Source organism: Triticum dicoccoides, chromosome 5B (assembly GCF_002162155.2).
Source record: "Triticum dicoccoides isolate Atlit2015 ecotype Zavitan chromosome 5B, WEW_v2.0, whole genome shotgun sequence".
Taxonomy (NCBI): domain Eukaryota; kingdom Viridiplantae; phylum Streptophyta; class Magnoliopsida; order Poales; family Poaceae; genus Triticum; species Triticum dicoccoides.
The window spans coordinates 240,787,191-240,801,084 of record NC_041389.1 but is presented as its reverse complement, the minus strand read 5'-3'; the positions used below and the strand labels follow the sequence as shown (position 1 = coordinate 240,801,084).

At 46.7% G+C, this 13,894-nt stretch overlaps 1 protein-coding gene across 1 annotated transcript; it reads right to left on the bottom strand.

Annotated features, from left to right (window-relative positions):
- Window positions 1-711: 711 nt before the first annotated feature.
- LOC119305358 (exocyst complex component EXO70A1-like) lies at window positions 712-12,077 on the bottom strand. The gene is made up of 12 exons (XM_037581890.1): window positions 11,919-12,077; window positions 11,727-11,822; window positions 5,398-5,603; window positions 4,991-5,230; window positions 4,456-4,594; window positions 4,164-4,382; window positions 3,698-3,903; window positions 2,970-3,170; window positions 2,785-2,884; window positions 1,632-1,732; window positions 1,397-1,543; window positions 712-830 (listed from the first exon to the last, which is right to left on the bottom strand). The coding sequence occupies exons 1-12, from the start codon at window positions 12,057-12,059 to the stop codon at window positions 713-715; spliced, it is 1,914 nt and encodes a 637-aa protein (XP_037437787.1). The 5' UTR covers window positions 12,060-12,077; the 3' UTR covers window position 712.
- Between the last annotated feature and the right edge of the window lie 1,817 nt (window positions 12,078-13,894).

The following is a 13,894-nucleotide window of genomic DNA, read 5'->3' as shown; positions in this document are numbered from 1 at the left end:
TTTGCATCTTATATTGGTTACATCTCCATTTGCATCTTATATTGGAGTTGATGTTTTACATCTCCAATCTACATCTTCTGTTGGAGTTGGCATTTTCTTGAAGATTGCAAAAACATTTTTTTAAGATGTAAATTTTACCCTGTTTTACACCTTCTATTAGAGATGCTCTAAGGTAGGCCCCAGGTTCCTGAGCCGTTTTCCTCAGTTCCCGTCCTAATCTGGGAATTCGGCTGGCATCGATGTCATACTACTCATGGGGCGCTAGCCCAACTTCCTGTTCTATTTTTATTATGTTTGTAGCGCTCGTGCATGGCTCTTAGTGTTGGAACAAGGGACTCTTAACCCAGGCTCTAGGAATACAATACTATTTTGTTGCCAATCAAGCGCCTAAATTTAGTTGCTCTCCAATATACGACTGACGAGTTTAATGTGGGGATGGGCTGATTTCAAGGGAGCCCAATGGACCGGCGCGCAATAACGCAGCCATCGTCTGTCTTTTAGCTCTCTATATATAGCTGGTAAATTCGGTTCAGCTCGTACACAAAAAATTGTATTATCCTCTGGGATGTTTTTATCCTTCCTTCGTGAATGAAAACAGCATCTTGCTGTCTTTGGTAAAAAAAATGTTTAGTTGCTTCGATCTGTAGAGATCTTTACAGAAGTTTGCTACAAGAACTATTAGCAGGATTCCCATTTTACTGCCTCCCGGTGCTTACTTCTTCTGTTCAACAGATTGTTGTCCTTCAAAGAACTCACCCAGCAACTGGTCCAACTCATCTGGCTGGTATTTCAAGTATTTACGAGGCTTCTTTTCATTTTCAACAAGATTCCTGAAAGGTAAGAACAACAGTATGGATGTATGGTTATATAAAACCAGAACCAGCATGAAGAATTGCAATGACAATGATGCGCAAAATAGAAGGGGAGAAATGACTGGGGAGCCAACGATGATTGGGCTGCCATTCAATCATTTGTGAGTCATTCAACAACTTAGTATAGCAGATGGGAAAATGGATGAGCTAGAGACATTGTAAAACCAAGAAAACCTCAACTCTCTTATTCTTCTGAATGAATGGATGAGGCAAAGCTTTGGAAAAAAAAAACTTACAAAGCATCATATACAGGGCTAAGGTTCTGGGGTCAAAGTCAAACACAATTATGCTAGGGTTTCTTTCTTTGTTTTCTTAAAACCACACTAATATGTTAGAAAAAAATAGTTTTTACAATCATGCATGATCAGCTCCGACATGCAGGAACATAACATACAGTATCCTCGCACCTCTCTTCCCTACTTAACACAACTATGATAGGATTTGATTATCATTTATATCCATTAAACTGAATGAATAATAATATGGAGTGCCTAACAAGATCAAGAAAAAGTTTGTTAACATACCCAAAACGTTTAACGAAGGACATATAGGCTGGCAAGAGAACTTCAGCTATAGAAAGCCTCAGAGTTTCTCTCAGTTCTTGATCAGGTATGGTCCATAGAGATTGCTTTGCACGAAGCTCTTCAAATTGCATATTGAAAGACTTAAACCTGGCAAGGAAAGAACATAAAGTTTTGTAACTCCATTACTGGTTTATTTCTTCAAAAATTAACACAACAAGCTACCATGGCAGTTGACCTTTCTTTGATCATAGCTCTTGAAACTCCGCTGCTGCTAAGATCAGACGATGCTGATGTACCACTGCTGCTGGCAACTTGAATGGAGAGCGTCTGAACAGCCTAAACAACGAAATCAGAGTAAACGGAATCAATCACCTCCCTATTCATCATTTCCATTTATGTGAATATAATAGGAAAAATAATTTGGAACTATCTAATCTACAGGATAAGGTAGTGAACCTTTGCAAATCAATGGGAGCAGTACTGTATTGAAAAGCCAATATGTTTTACACTTCATCAAAAGTTCTAACATGTTCAAACTTTACAAAATAAATATTGTGCCCAACGACAAAATATAGCATCATTGTCAGGGGAAAATAACATTAATCTGAACATCGAGCAGTAAAATATAAAAGCAAAACAGTTAAGAAATTTTTCGAGCAATGAAGTAGAGCTGCATGTATATTCATTAAGGAAGAAGTTGATACAACGCCAAAGAAAGGCATGACCCCACACAAGCGACACGACCAAACTAGAACGACTAAGGATCACCAATCGAGACTTGGCAATCCACGACCCGAAGATGACCAAAACAAATCCTAACTCATCTAGAACAGCAATACATAACAAGGCAAGAAAGCAAAGGAATATCCGCCACAAGAGCCTGAACATTAGCAAGCTACAACACGACCAAGCTCGACTACCATGACGACAACGACGAAATCAACTCAAGCACACGCACTAAACAGACGAAACCACCACAGGCTTTTTTTTGGACAAAAACCACAGGCTTTTTTTTGGACAAAAACCACAGGCTTTAGATGCACCACATGCACGAGACTAGCACGACACTGTCAGACCGGCCGTCACCCGGGGCGCAAAGGGAAATGGCCACGAGGGGACAAGCACCAATCGAGGGGAGCATCCCAAGCCACGACCAGACAAACCACATATCAAAACGACCAGGAAGACCTCTCGCCGGTCGGAGCTGAACCGACGGGGAAAACCCGGATCTTGCCGAGGACGACCGAGGAAGCGAGACACCATGATGAGCCATAGCCAGGACGACCAAAACGACGACCAACCCCACCACCGCAGCAAGACTAGGCGACGGGGAGAGGAGCAGAGGACGGTTGATGGATGGAGACGGTCTCCAGATCTGAAGCACTAACCTTTCCCCATGCAACCATTTTGTATTGTTTGGCATGTTGCTGTACAATCCTACGATGTATCTGAATCCAGTCATCACCAAGTATATGCTTGGCTTCTGATCTTGTGATGAGACAAAAAGAAATTATTTGCTAGGTACACTGTCTGGACAAGATAGTGTAAACCTGAAACACAAAACATAGCATACCTGCGAACAGAACTAACCATGTAGTGAATGTTGTTCGCAAGAAATATGCTCATCAGCGCAGGATCCTTGTACTGGTTAGATTTCCCATCTAAGTTGTTCTGAAGGGCTTGCATTATCTTTGTCAAAACAACTGCAAGTTGGGATTCAGTATCACTTCCAGTTTCAAATTCTTGAAATAGTAGATTCAGTGTTGACTGATAACTGTCAATATCAGTGCACATATCAGTTAGCATGCCATTTAAAAAATGATTGCCGAAAAAACTGAGAAACTAAAAATCACTTCAATAAAAATAATTATAGTTGAACAACATATCACCTAAGTTTATTAAGGAAATAAATACATGTGGTGCCTAGGCACGGAAAGAAGAAATGGTAAATATTGATGTATATGACAAGCTACTAAGCTATGTGGAATAAATGAAGACACTAAGAACTTGAGTAAATATATAAATGTGTGGACCAACAAATTTCTCAAACTTCTGGATACACCAGCCATTGATTGGTATTATACATTAAGTACAGTTAATCAGTGTTCGCTTGGTGGAACAAAATGTGAATTCAGGACAACACATGGCTAACACAACTAATACACACAAGATAGACCATACATCTCAAAAGGTAAATAGTAAAAATCCATTCTGATTGACCCTATATTAGTTAACATCTAAGTCAAATAAATCTCTGTGTGTCCAAGAGTTTAATAGCTAGGCGAAATGGGTGATGCTTACTCAAAAAGGAATTTAACATGATTGATCACACGGATAGTCAAAGGATGGACAGTTCCGTCATGGACGTTAGTCTTTGAAGTATCCTTCTCAACTAATTCCTCAAAATTAACAAACATTTCGTGGGCAGTCTGTGCCAAGAGCTTCATCAAGCCCAATGCAGCCTCACGCATCTCCGAGCAAAAACTGTCTTGAAAAATTACTTCAACCTGGTAAATGAGATTCAAAAGAAGGCAGGCGTTACTGTTTTGCCAATATCATAATGGTCACAGTTGACAGCATAGCCGCAGAAATAACAACTGCAAACACTAACACTGCTAGAAGAACCAAGCAAAACATCATTTGCTAATTGTCAGAAGCTAGAAATGTTGCGTATATATGGCCAATAACTACTATAACTGATCAAAATATGTGGCATACTACATATATACCATATCGGTGTTGCAGGAACACACTGCCTTTAGCATACCTCGGATCTAACTTCATGCATTACTTCATACATATCCAGCAGTACAAACAACTTTTCAGGAGACCTTTTACTTTTAGCAACAGCATCTCCAAAGCTGAGAAGAGTTTTAGCAACAGCAACTCCAGTTCCTGCCAGTTCAGTGAAACACTGATCCTTGTTGAAACTGATACCTTCAAAAACCTCATAACAAATTTTTCGTTCTCCAGCAAGGAGTTTCACCTATTGAAGCATAGACAGTTAGTTGGATGTCTAAGCACATACAGCATAAGCATATTTGAAAAAGGGTCCTCACTGTAATTTGCAAATACTTGGTCCACTTTCCAATTTTAGCTTCTAAAGCATCCGATTGCATTCTTTCTACATCATCTTTAATAAGCTTTTCTACTCCCAGTTTCCGAAGACTCAGTTCTAATGCCGAACGACGAGCATCTCTAAAGGAAGAGAAGAAATCTGAGCTTGATTTTGCATAGTATTAAAATGTCAGAAATAACAATAGATGTAAGTTGGAATTGGGAAGAAAAAGGAAGATCATTCATACAGCAAAACATTCCTACCAATAAGTATGGCAGAGTAATGTAAACTATACTGTTAAGTAGGGAATTTTCTTAACTCAATAAATTTCAAGCAACATAGTGAAAGTTGACCAAAACCTGACTAAGTATAACTCATTGCTGCATATTTTTTCATTGTTAATGTATTTCCCATAACTCAGGTACTCTCTACATTCACTGACCGTCTTGTTTTCTGCAAGCAGCATTTACATAATCAGATTAAAGTCTGTTGGCAATGATGAGATCATGATGTTAAATCCCCAGCTCAAAGCCTACCTGTAAATTTTGTAGCATGACTGCTGGTTTCCATCCTGGACCAATTTCTGAGCTATAGTATGAAGAAGGGGTAATATTCTAGAGGGGATCAGTGCTGGAGTCCTGCAAATGGCAGTTTCCAAGTCTTTGGATGGATGCTCGGAGTGGGCAGAATTTCGTCCATCTGCTTCAGCATTGCCATCTGACGCCCATTGAAGCTTTGGAGGCGAACCCAATATAAGATCACCCTCAATAGGTTTGCTGAAAGAAGAGATATAACAGCAAAGATGGAAAATGATATTAGAAGAACTAATATATTATCGTTGAGACTTAGGAGAGGTCCAGGAAATACAGCAATTGTTCCTCTAGCAATATACTATAAGGAACCAACCAGTTAAGATTTCAGAAATGGGTGTAGATGCATCAACCTGTATGTTGTCATCAACCACTTGAATTCTTCCTCAACCATCAGAGAAGACTTAGATAAGAGAACGTTTACATCATTCAGAAATCGTTCTTTACTCGTAAAGTTCTCCCTCGAGGAGAAAAAACCAACAGCGTCTTTCAGATGACCCACAGCTTTCAGGTAGCTCTCCAGATCCACATGGGGCCCCCTCAATATCGTAGCTTCTGCCTAAAGCTCAAAAGGACAACATGCAAATATAAGTTCCAAACAAAGTAATGAACGAGTTTAACAGTGATTACCTGTCTAAAATAGTTCGAAAATAGAACAAAACTCGTAGGTACAAGACTGCAACTATAACCAATTTAACAGAGATTACCTGTCTAAAAAGAGAAATCTCTGCATAGAAAGTGCTAGAAATTAATACGAAGCTAATCATTCCCTTGCTAGTAAACAAGAACAAATGCACTTCACAACTACACCAGCATGGAAGCTATCTCACCACCAATCTATTATCTATGCGCCTTTAATCACCTCCAAATGTAAAATCTGCACGTACCAGTCCTTATTAATGAAAGTCCAAGTCCAAAACCAGCCAAGCACATCCTCCAAATGCCAAAGCAAGACAAATTCGGCGCTCTCAATCCCCTCCCAATGCATGCAATGCCTCAGCTCCTTGCCAACCAAACCAAAAGGTTCACCGCCCTTTGTATATATAATAGTAGAGTCAGTTATAGCCTCTGGGCTCGGGGGTCATCAGTTTCATCACTTAACAAGGAACAACGACAGTGTTACAGAGAGCCCAAAGGGGGGCAAAACAAAACAATACGTACTATATAAAATAACGGAGACACTCTACGCCTCTACGGGGCAGCAGCAGGCGGACAAGCTGCCTGCGATCAGGCACGCAGGCCAGAGCATCGTTGAGGATGGAGAGTATCGTTGAGGATGGAGAGTGTTAGACTATGTATAGCTTCTGTATCTATGTACGTATTGTAACAGAACCATTATATATAATGAGATAAGCCACCCCTAGAGGGTTGTGCTGGTTTCCAAAACTTATTGTCTTACATGGTATCACGCTAGGTTACGATCGCTTCCGTTTCTAAACCCTAATACCCGCACCGCCGCCGCAGCCGCCGCCGCCTTCACCGCCGCCGCCGCGCCACCGATCGCGCCGCCACCATGTCAAGCGCCGCCACCACCGGTTCCACTGCTGTGGGCTTCCTCCCGGCCTCTCTTGCGGCTCTGCTCAACCTCCCGCTCGATGCCGTCTCCGTTCCCGCTCCGATCGGGACAAGGAGCATCGGCTCCGTCTTCTCCACGCCGCCGGCGCCCTCGCTCGGGCGTGATCTCGTGGTCCACACCGCGGCGCCGCCGTCCGCTGCGGACTCCGCAGGCGTCGTCCCGCCGCTCCTGCCGCAAGCGGATCACACCGCCCCGCTGGCGGGGTTGGCGGCGTCCGCCCCGGCTGCGGGCCTTGCGGCGTCCGCACCGGCCGTGAGCTTTGCGGCGCCCGCCCTGGCTGCGGTCCCGCCTCCTCCCGCATCGGCTTCGGTGCCTCCGGCTGCCTCCATGGTGTTTGCACCCCAGGCAGCCTCCTCGATGGGATCGTCTTCGCCGCCGCCGTTTCACTTCGGTCATCTCATCACCATCAAGCTCTCCACCGACAACTACATCTTCTGGCGTGCGCAGGTTCTCCCGCTCTTGGGAAGTCACTACCTGCTAGGCTACGTCGACGGATCGCTTCCCTGCCCACCCGCGCTGGTAGACAGCATGCATGGTCCGGTCTACAATCCGGCCCATCGCGTCTGGACGGGGCAGGACCAGGCGAACCTCTCCTCCATCCAGGGGTCGCTCTCGCCGGCAGTTGCCGGCCTTGTTGTCTTCGCGAAGACGTCTCATGAGGCCTGGACCATCCTTGAGCGCACCTTTGCAGCGCAGTCCCAGGCTCGTGTCTCTGCACTCCGTCGTCAGCTTGGAGAGTGTCAGAAGCTTGACTCCACTGCCACTGAGTTCTACAACAAGGTCAAGGGCCTCGCCGACACATTGGCCTCCATTGGACAGCCCCTAACCGACTCCGAGTTCAACTCGTTTATTGTCAATGGTCTTGATGAGGAGTATGATGCCTTAGTCAAGATCATCAACGAGCGGGGCAACTCGACACCCATGCTGGCACACGAGGTTTTCTCTCGGCTCCTTCTCACTGAGCAACGGGTCGAGACTCGCCGCACCAGGGGCACTGGCTCCCTCTCGGCCAACGCCGCCACCAAGGGTGGCCGCTCTTCTTCATCACCCCGGTCTCCCTTGGGGCTGCCACCGTCGCCCGCCTCGGCCCCCCCACCTACTGCGACCTTACCGGGGGCTGGTGGTCCACGTGTGTGCCAGCTTTGTGGCCGCGATGGGCACTGGGCCTCCAAGTGTCATAAGCGCTTCCAGCGAAGCTTCCTTGGTCTTGGCAATGACGGCAAAGATACACGCAACAATGCCCGTCAGGTCGCCATGGCTGATCGTCCCTCGCCGCAGAAGCAACAGGGACACACTCAGTCCTACTCCATCGATCCACACTGGTACATGGACTCTGGGGCGACAGAGCATCTGACCAGCGAGATGGGGAAGCTTCACACTCGTGAACCCTATCATGGCTCCGACAAGATCCACACCGCCAATGGAGCAGGTATGCACATCTCTCATATTGGTCAAGCATCTCTTCTCACTAGACATGCCAATAGGAGTCTTCAGCTTCGCAATGTTCTTCGAGTTCCATCTGTGACCCGTAATCTTCTTTCAGTTTCTAAACTCACACGTGATAATAATGTGCTTTGTGAATTTCACCCTTTTGATCTTTTTATTAAGGATCGGGGCACGAGGGACATTCTTCTTAGTGGGCGGTTGTGCCAGGGCCTCTACCGTCTGGAGCATCCTGGCGTCGCCCGTGTTTTCAGTGGAGTTCGGGTCTCTCCGTCACAGTGGCATGCTCGTCTTGTTCACCCGGCCACACCTATTGTCCGTCATATTTTGCGTCGTCATGAGCTTCCTAGTTTGTCTAGTAATAAAGATGTAGCAGTGTGTGATGCTTGTCAGCAGGGGAAGAGTCATCAACTTCCTTTTTCGGAGTCCAGTCGTGAGGTGAAACATCCTTTAGAACTTGTGTTTTCAGATGTATGGGGTCCTGCTCAGACTTCTGTCAGTGGTCATAATTACTATATCAGTTCCGTTGATGCTTATAGTCGCTTTACCTGGCTTTACCTTATTAAACGCAAATCTGATGTGTTTGATATTTTTGTTCAGTTTCAAAAACATGTTGAACGTCTTCTCAAGCACAAAATTGTTCATGTCCAGTCGGACTGGGGGGGCGAGTATCGCAACCTCAACTCCTTCTTTCAGTCGCTTGGGATAGCTCATCGTTTAGCATGTCCACATACACATCAGCAGAATGGTTCAGTTGAACGTAAGCATCGTCATATTGTTGAAGCTGGTCTTACTCTTTTGGCCCATGCATCTGTTCCGTTTTGGTTTTGGAGTGATGCTTTCACCACTGCATGCTTTCTCATCAACCATACTCCCACTCGTGTTTTAAACATGAAGACTCCCATTGAGGTTCTCCTTAATGAACAACCTGATTATACCTTTTTCAAGGTATTTGGGTGTGCTTGTTGGCCGCATCTTCGTCCATATAATAAGCGCAAGCTTGAGTTTCGTTCTAAGAAGTGTGTTTTTCTTGGCTATAGCTCTCTTCATAAAGGTTACAAATGTCTTCATGTTCCCACTAATCGTGTCTATATATCTCGGGACGTCGTGTTTGATGAGCATGTTTTTCCCTTTGCCAAACTTCCTGTGTCCACTGTCGAACCACCATCTGTGCATTCATCCTCTGTTGCTTCTGACCAATTTGATGATGTTGCATACTCTCCTTTGCTGTTACCTAACCATGGTGCAGGAACCGGACGTGGGGCTCGTTTGGAGCTTTTGGAGGATTCACCATCATCATCACCGCCTTCTGATGGGCACGTTGATCGCCCTATGTTGCATGGCATCGATTTGCGTGCCCATGCATGGTCACCCGAAGAGCCCGTCGCGCCGAGCATCTCCACTGCTCGGTCCGTTACGCCAGCGACCGCCGAGTCTCCAGCGGCTCGGCCCTCTTCGCCAGCGGCCGCCGAGTCTTCAGCGGCTCGGCCTGTCACGCCGTCTTCGCCCGCGGCTCGGCCCGTCACGCCATCTTCGCCTGCAGCTCGGGTCCGCGACGCTGTCCTCACGTCGCCTTCATCCGCGGATCGGCCTGCGACATCGGCCGCGCCACGGCCCACTATGCCGGGCTCGCCATCGGCCCGGTCTGTGACGCCGGCGTCGCCAGCTGCTTCGTCTGCTCTGCCGGTTTCGCCGGTCGGCCGACCTTCTTCGCCGACCGAGCCCGAGGCTACTGTGTCTGGCTCCTCGTCACTGGCTGACTCGTCAACGTCGCCGTCCTCCAGCCCGTTGCAGGCTGCTCTGTCGACCTCGGTGGTTCCTGTGTCCCGACCACATACACGCAGTCGCAGTGGCATTTTCAAACCTAAGGAACGTAAGGATGGTACGGTTGCTTGGTTGGCTGCTTGTTTGGCTGCTGCTGTTGCGGATCCATCTTCTGAGCCTCGCTCATATCAGGTTGCCCTGCGCATTCCACATTGGCGAGAGGCTATGGAGCAGGAGTTTCATGCTCTCCTTCGTAACAAGACATGGACTCTCGTTCCTTCACCACCACGGGTAAATATTATTGACTCAAAATGGGTATTCAAAGTGAAGAAGCATTCGGATGGATCTATTGAGCGTTACAAAGCGCGACTTGTTGCTCGCGGTTTTCGGCAGCGCCATGGTCTTGACTATGAGGACACCTTCAGTCCTGTCGTCAAGCCTACCACTATTCGGCTTCTTCTCTCCATTGCTGTTTTTCGTGGTTGGTCACTTCGTCAACTTGATGTGCAGAATGCTTTTCTACATGGTTTTTTGGAGGAAGAGGTTTATATGAAACAGCCGCCTAGTTTCTCTGATCCTGATCGTCCTGACTATATCTGTCGTCTCTCCAAAGCACTATATGGTTTGAAGCAAGCTCCTCGTGCCTGGCATGCCCGCCTTGCCTCTGCCCTTCGTGCTCATGGGTTTGTGCCGTCCACTGCTGACACTTCATTATTTCTTCTACAGAAGCCAGAAGTCACTATGTATCTTTTGGTATATGTCGATGATATTATCCTTGTCAGCTCTTCTTAGTATGCTGCTGATGCTCTTGTCTGCTCTCTTGGTGCTGATTTTGCGGTCAAAGATCTTGGGAAGCTTCACTACTTTCTTGGAGTTGAGGTCACTTCTCGTGCTACTGGTCTTGTCCTTACGCAGAAGAAGTACTCCTTGGAGTTGTTACAAAGAGCGGGCATGCTGAAGTGCAAACCGACCACCACACCCATGTCGTCTACTGACAAGATAACAGCTGTTGATGGTGAGCTTTTGTCTCCTGCGGATGCCACAGAGTACAAGAGCATTGTTGGTGGACTTCAGTACTTGACGATCACGAGACCAGATATCTCTTATGCTGTTAACAGGGTTTGTCAGTATCTTCAGGCTCCCAGAGATACTCATTGGGCTGCTGTTAAACGCATTCTTCGTTATGTTCAGTTCACCCTGACATTTGGTATGCATATTCGGCCGACTTCCTCTCGGGTCCTTTCGGCCTTCTCTGATGCAGATTGGGCTGGTAGCCCAGATGACAGGCGATCCACGGGGGGTTATGCAGTATTCTTTGGCCCTAATTTGATCGCCTGGAGTGCTCGGAAACAGGCTACTGTGTCACGTAGCAGTACTGAAGCTGAGTACAAGGCTGTGGCTAATGCTACTGCAGAGATTATTTGGGTGCAGTCTTTGCTTCAGGAGTTGGGTTTGTCTCAACCACAGCCTCCTATTCTTTGGTGTGATAACATCGGTGCTACATACCTTTCTGCAAATCCAGTATTTCATGCCCGAATGCAACACATTGAAGTTGACTATCACTTTGTACGGGAACGTGTATCACAGAAGCAACTCCAGATCAAGTTTATCTCATCTAAGGATCAACTTGCAGACATCTTCACTAAGCCTTTACCACTGCCACAGTTTGAGGCTGGTAGGCGCAATCTTACCCTTCTCAGTTCTTTAGAAAGTGGCTAAGATTGAGGGAGGGTGTTAGACTATGTATAGCTTCTGTACCTATGTACGTATTGTAACAGAACCATTATATATAATGAGATAAGCCACCCCTAGAGGGTTGTGCTGGTTCCCAAAACTTATTGTCTTACAGAGAGCATTCAATTCAAAAACGAAGGGGACAAGGAGAGCACGTTCACGCACCTCGCGGACGATGACGACCTGGGCGAGGATGTCATCGGCGACCTTGATCGCCTTGTCGATGTTCTCATGCGCCATCTGGGTCGCGTGCGCCCTCACCTGCACGACCACCCAAAATCAGACGCCGCACGCTCCCGCGGCTCCAATCAAATTCGACGAGACGTCGAGACCAAGCCGAAATGGGCACGAGACGACCTGGATGGGGTGTATGGTGGCCTCGAGCTCGGAGAGGCGCTGGTCGAATGAGCCGAGAATGGCGACCATGCCCTCCGTGTTCCCTTGGCTGCTCTGCAGCGAGGCCCGCAGCACGCTCACCCGCTGCGCCAGCGTGTCCATCGTCTCCCGGAGCTCCGCCGCTACCCCAGTCCTCCCCGACAACCACCCTCCGAGGACCAGGAGTCGTTCGCGTTTCAACTTTCAACCAGCCACGCTGTTCCCGTGCGAAAGCGCTCCGAGAAGACCCGAGCAGGCGGGAATGCTGCCGAGACCAAAGAGGGTTGGGGAAGGGGATCGGCGAGGAGTCGCGAGTTCGGAAGGGGCGGTGGTGGGAGGAGATTCTTCCGGAAGCTTCTGGAAGGGCAGTGAGATACGAAGAGGCGGTGTTTGCTGCGTTGGTCTGCCGGTTTGTGTTGTGGACCCATATCGGCGCGGAGGAGAGGTGCTATGAGATGCGTGCCCATGTGGGTCTACCCTGGGGAGCAGACGGTCCAGATTTGCTTTTGTAGTTTATCATAACAGGCTGTTGCTCGCAGGCCCTACTCAGGGGCGGAGCTTCGAAGAAAATGTTGGGCGGCCCGACTAAAGAGAACACAATCTTTTCATATAAAAAAAATCTAAATCATAGGCAATAGTATGCCGTTGCAATTTGTAAAATTAATAACCGTTTGGATAAATTATGCGATAAAATGCTAAGCTACTACGTGGCACATACGAGGTAAGCAATTTAAACTATTTAAAAATCGCTAAGTAAGAATTTGGGAAAACAAATTACTGTGATGTGGAGCACTGGACCTCACGGCGAGTAGGCACCAACTAACGGTGAGTGGGGGTGCCAGCGGAAAGCAGCTGCTCCTTGCCGTGTGTATGTGTGACTGCCTCGCCGCCTCTGCTGGCTACGCCTACCAGTGGTACTGTGTTAGACGTAGTGTAATACTCGTGCCAGTAGAAACGGAGGCTACAGGCTTGATCGAACGTGTAAAGGAGATGCGGTGTAGTGTGATTGGTGGACTGCAGTGGACCAGTGGTGGGCTTGGCAACGTAGCAAGCATAGGTAAAAATATATGTGCAAAAATCCTGGGCGGGCCATGGCCCAGTTGGGCCCTTACTAAGCTCCGCCCCTGGCCCTACTACAATGGGCTTTTGTTTTTAGGCCCAATCTATTATAATGGATTTCCTTTTTTTCTGGGACAAAAGGGAGGCGCCATATATTGATGCTCATGAACATCCTACATTTTTTTTCTTCCCGCAATAAAAAGATTGCAAAATCATGAAGATCCAAATTGCATAGGCTATGAATCATGGGACATTGAACACGTGTATGGTCAGCATTATAAACATTTGAAGTTATTTCTACCTTCTCAATTCAGATGGTGGGCTTCCTGGGCGCAGTTATGCACTATGATATTTGATTCTCTTCTGGTGTGGAACACTTTGGTAGCAAGAATGGCAGAGGCTCAAAGGAAATATGCTAGATGAGATTTAATCTCCGAATGTCCTATATTGGATCTTATCTGTCTTGATGCCATGGCCTTGGCTATTGTTTCATTGTCCATGAGGAAGGTTACGTCTTGAAGCTGCATATGATTTGCAATCTCACCGACTAAGTGTATCGCCTTCACTTTAGCATTTAAGAGTGATGGTGCAAAGCTGCTACTCGCTGATATAACCACCTCTGCTTTCTGTCCTTCCTATTTATACTGGATGCACGAAGCAATCCCTTTGATATTTTGATCTACATGGTTCGCAAAGTCACTTTTCCTCTAGGAGGTATCAGAAAAGATCTTAGCACTTGCATTTAGTAAATCTACATTAACTATGGTGCCTTGGATTGGCAAATCTGGAGGAGTTTGATCATGGAACATCGATGATGAGGATATTACACCACCTGATCATGCTCTTTTCTCTAGAGACATCCTTTAGAAAAGATCTTGGCACTTGCATTTAGTAAATCT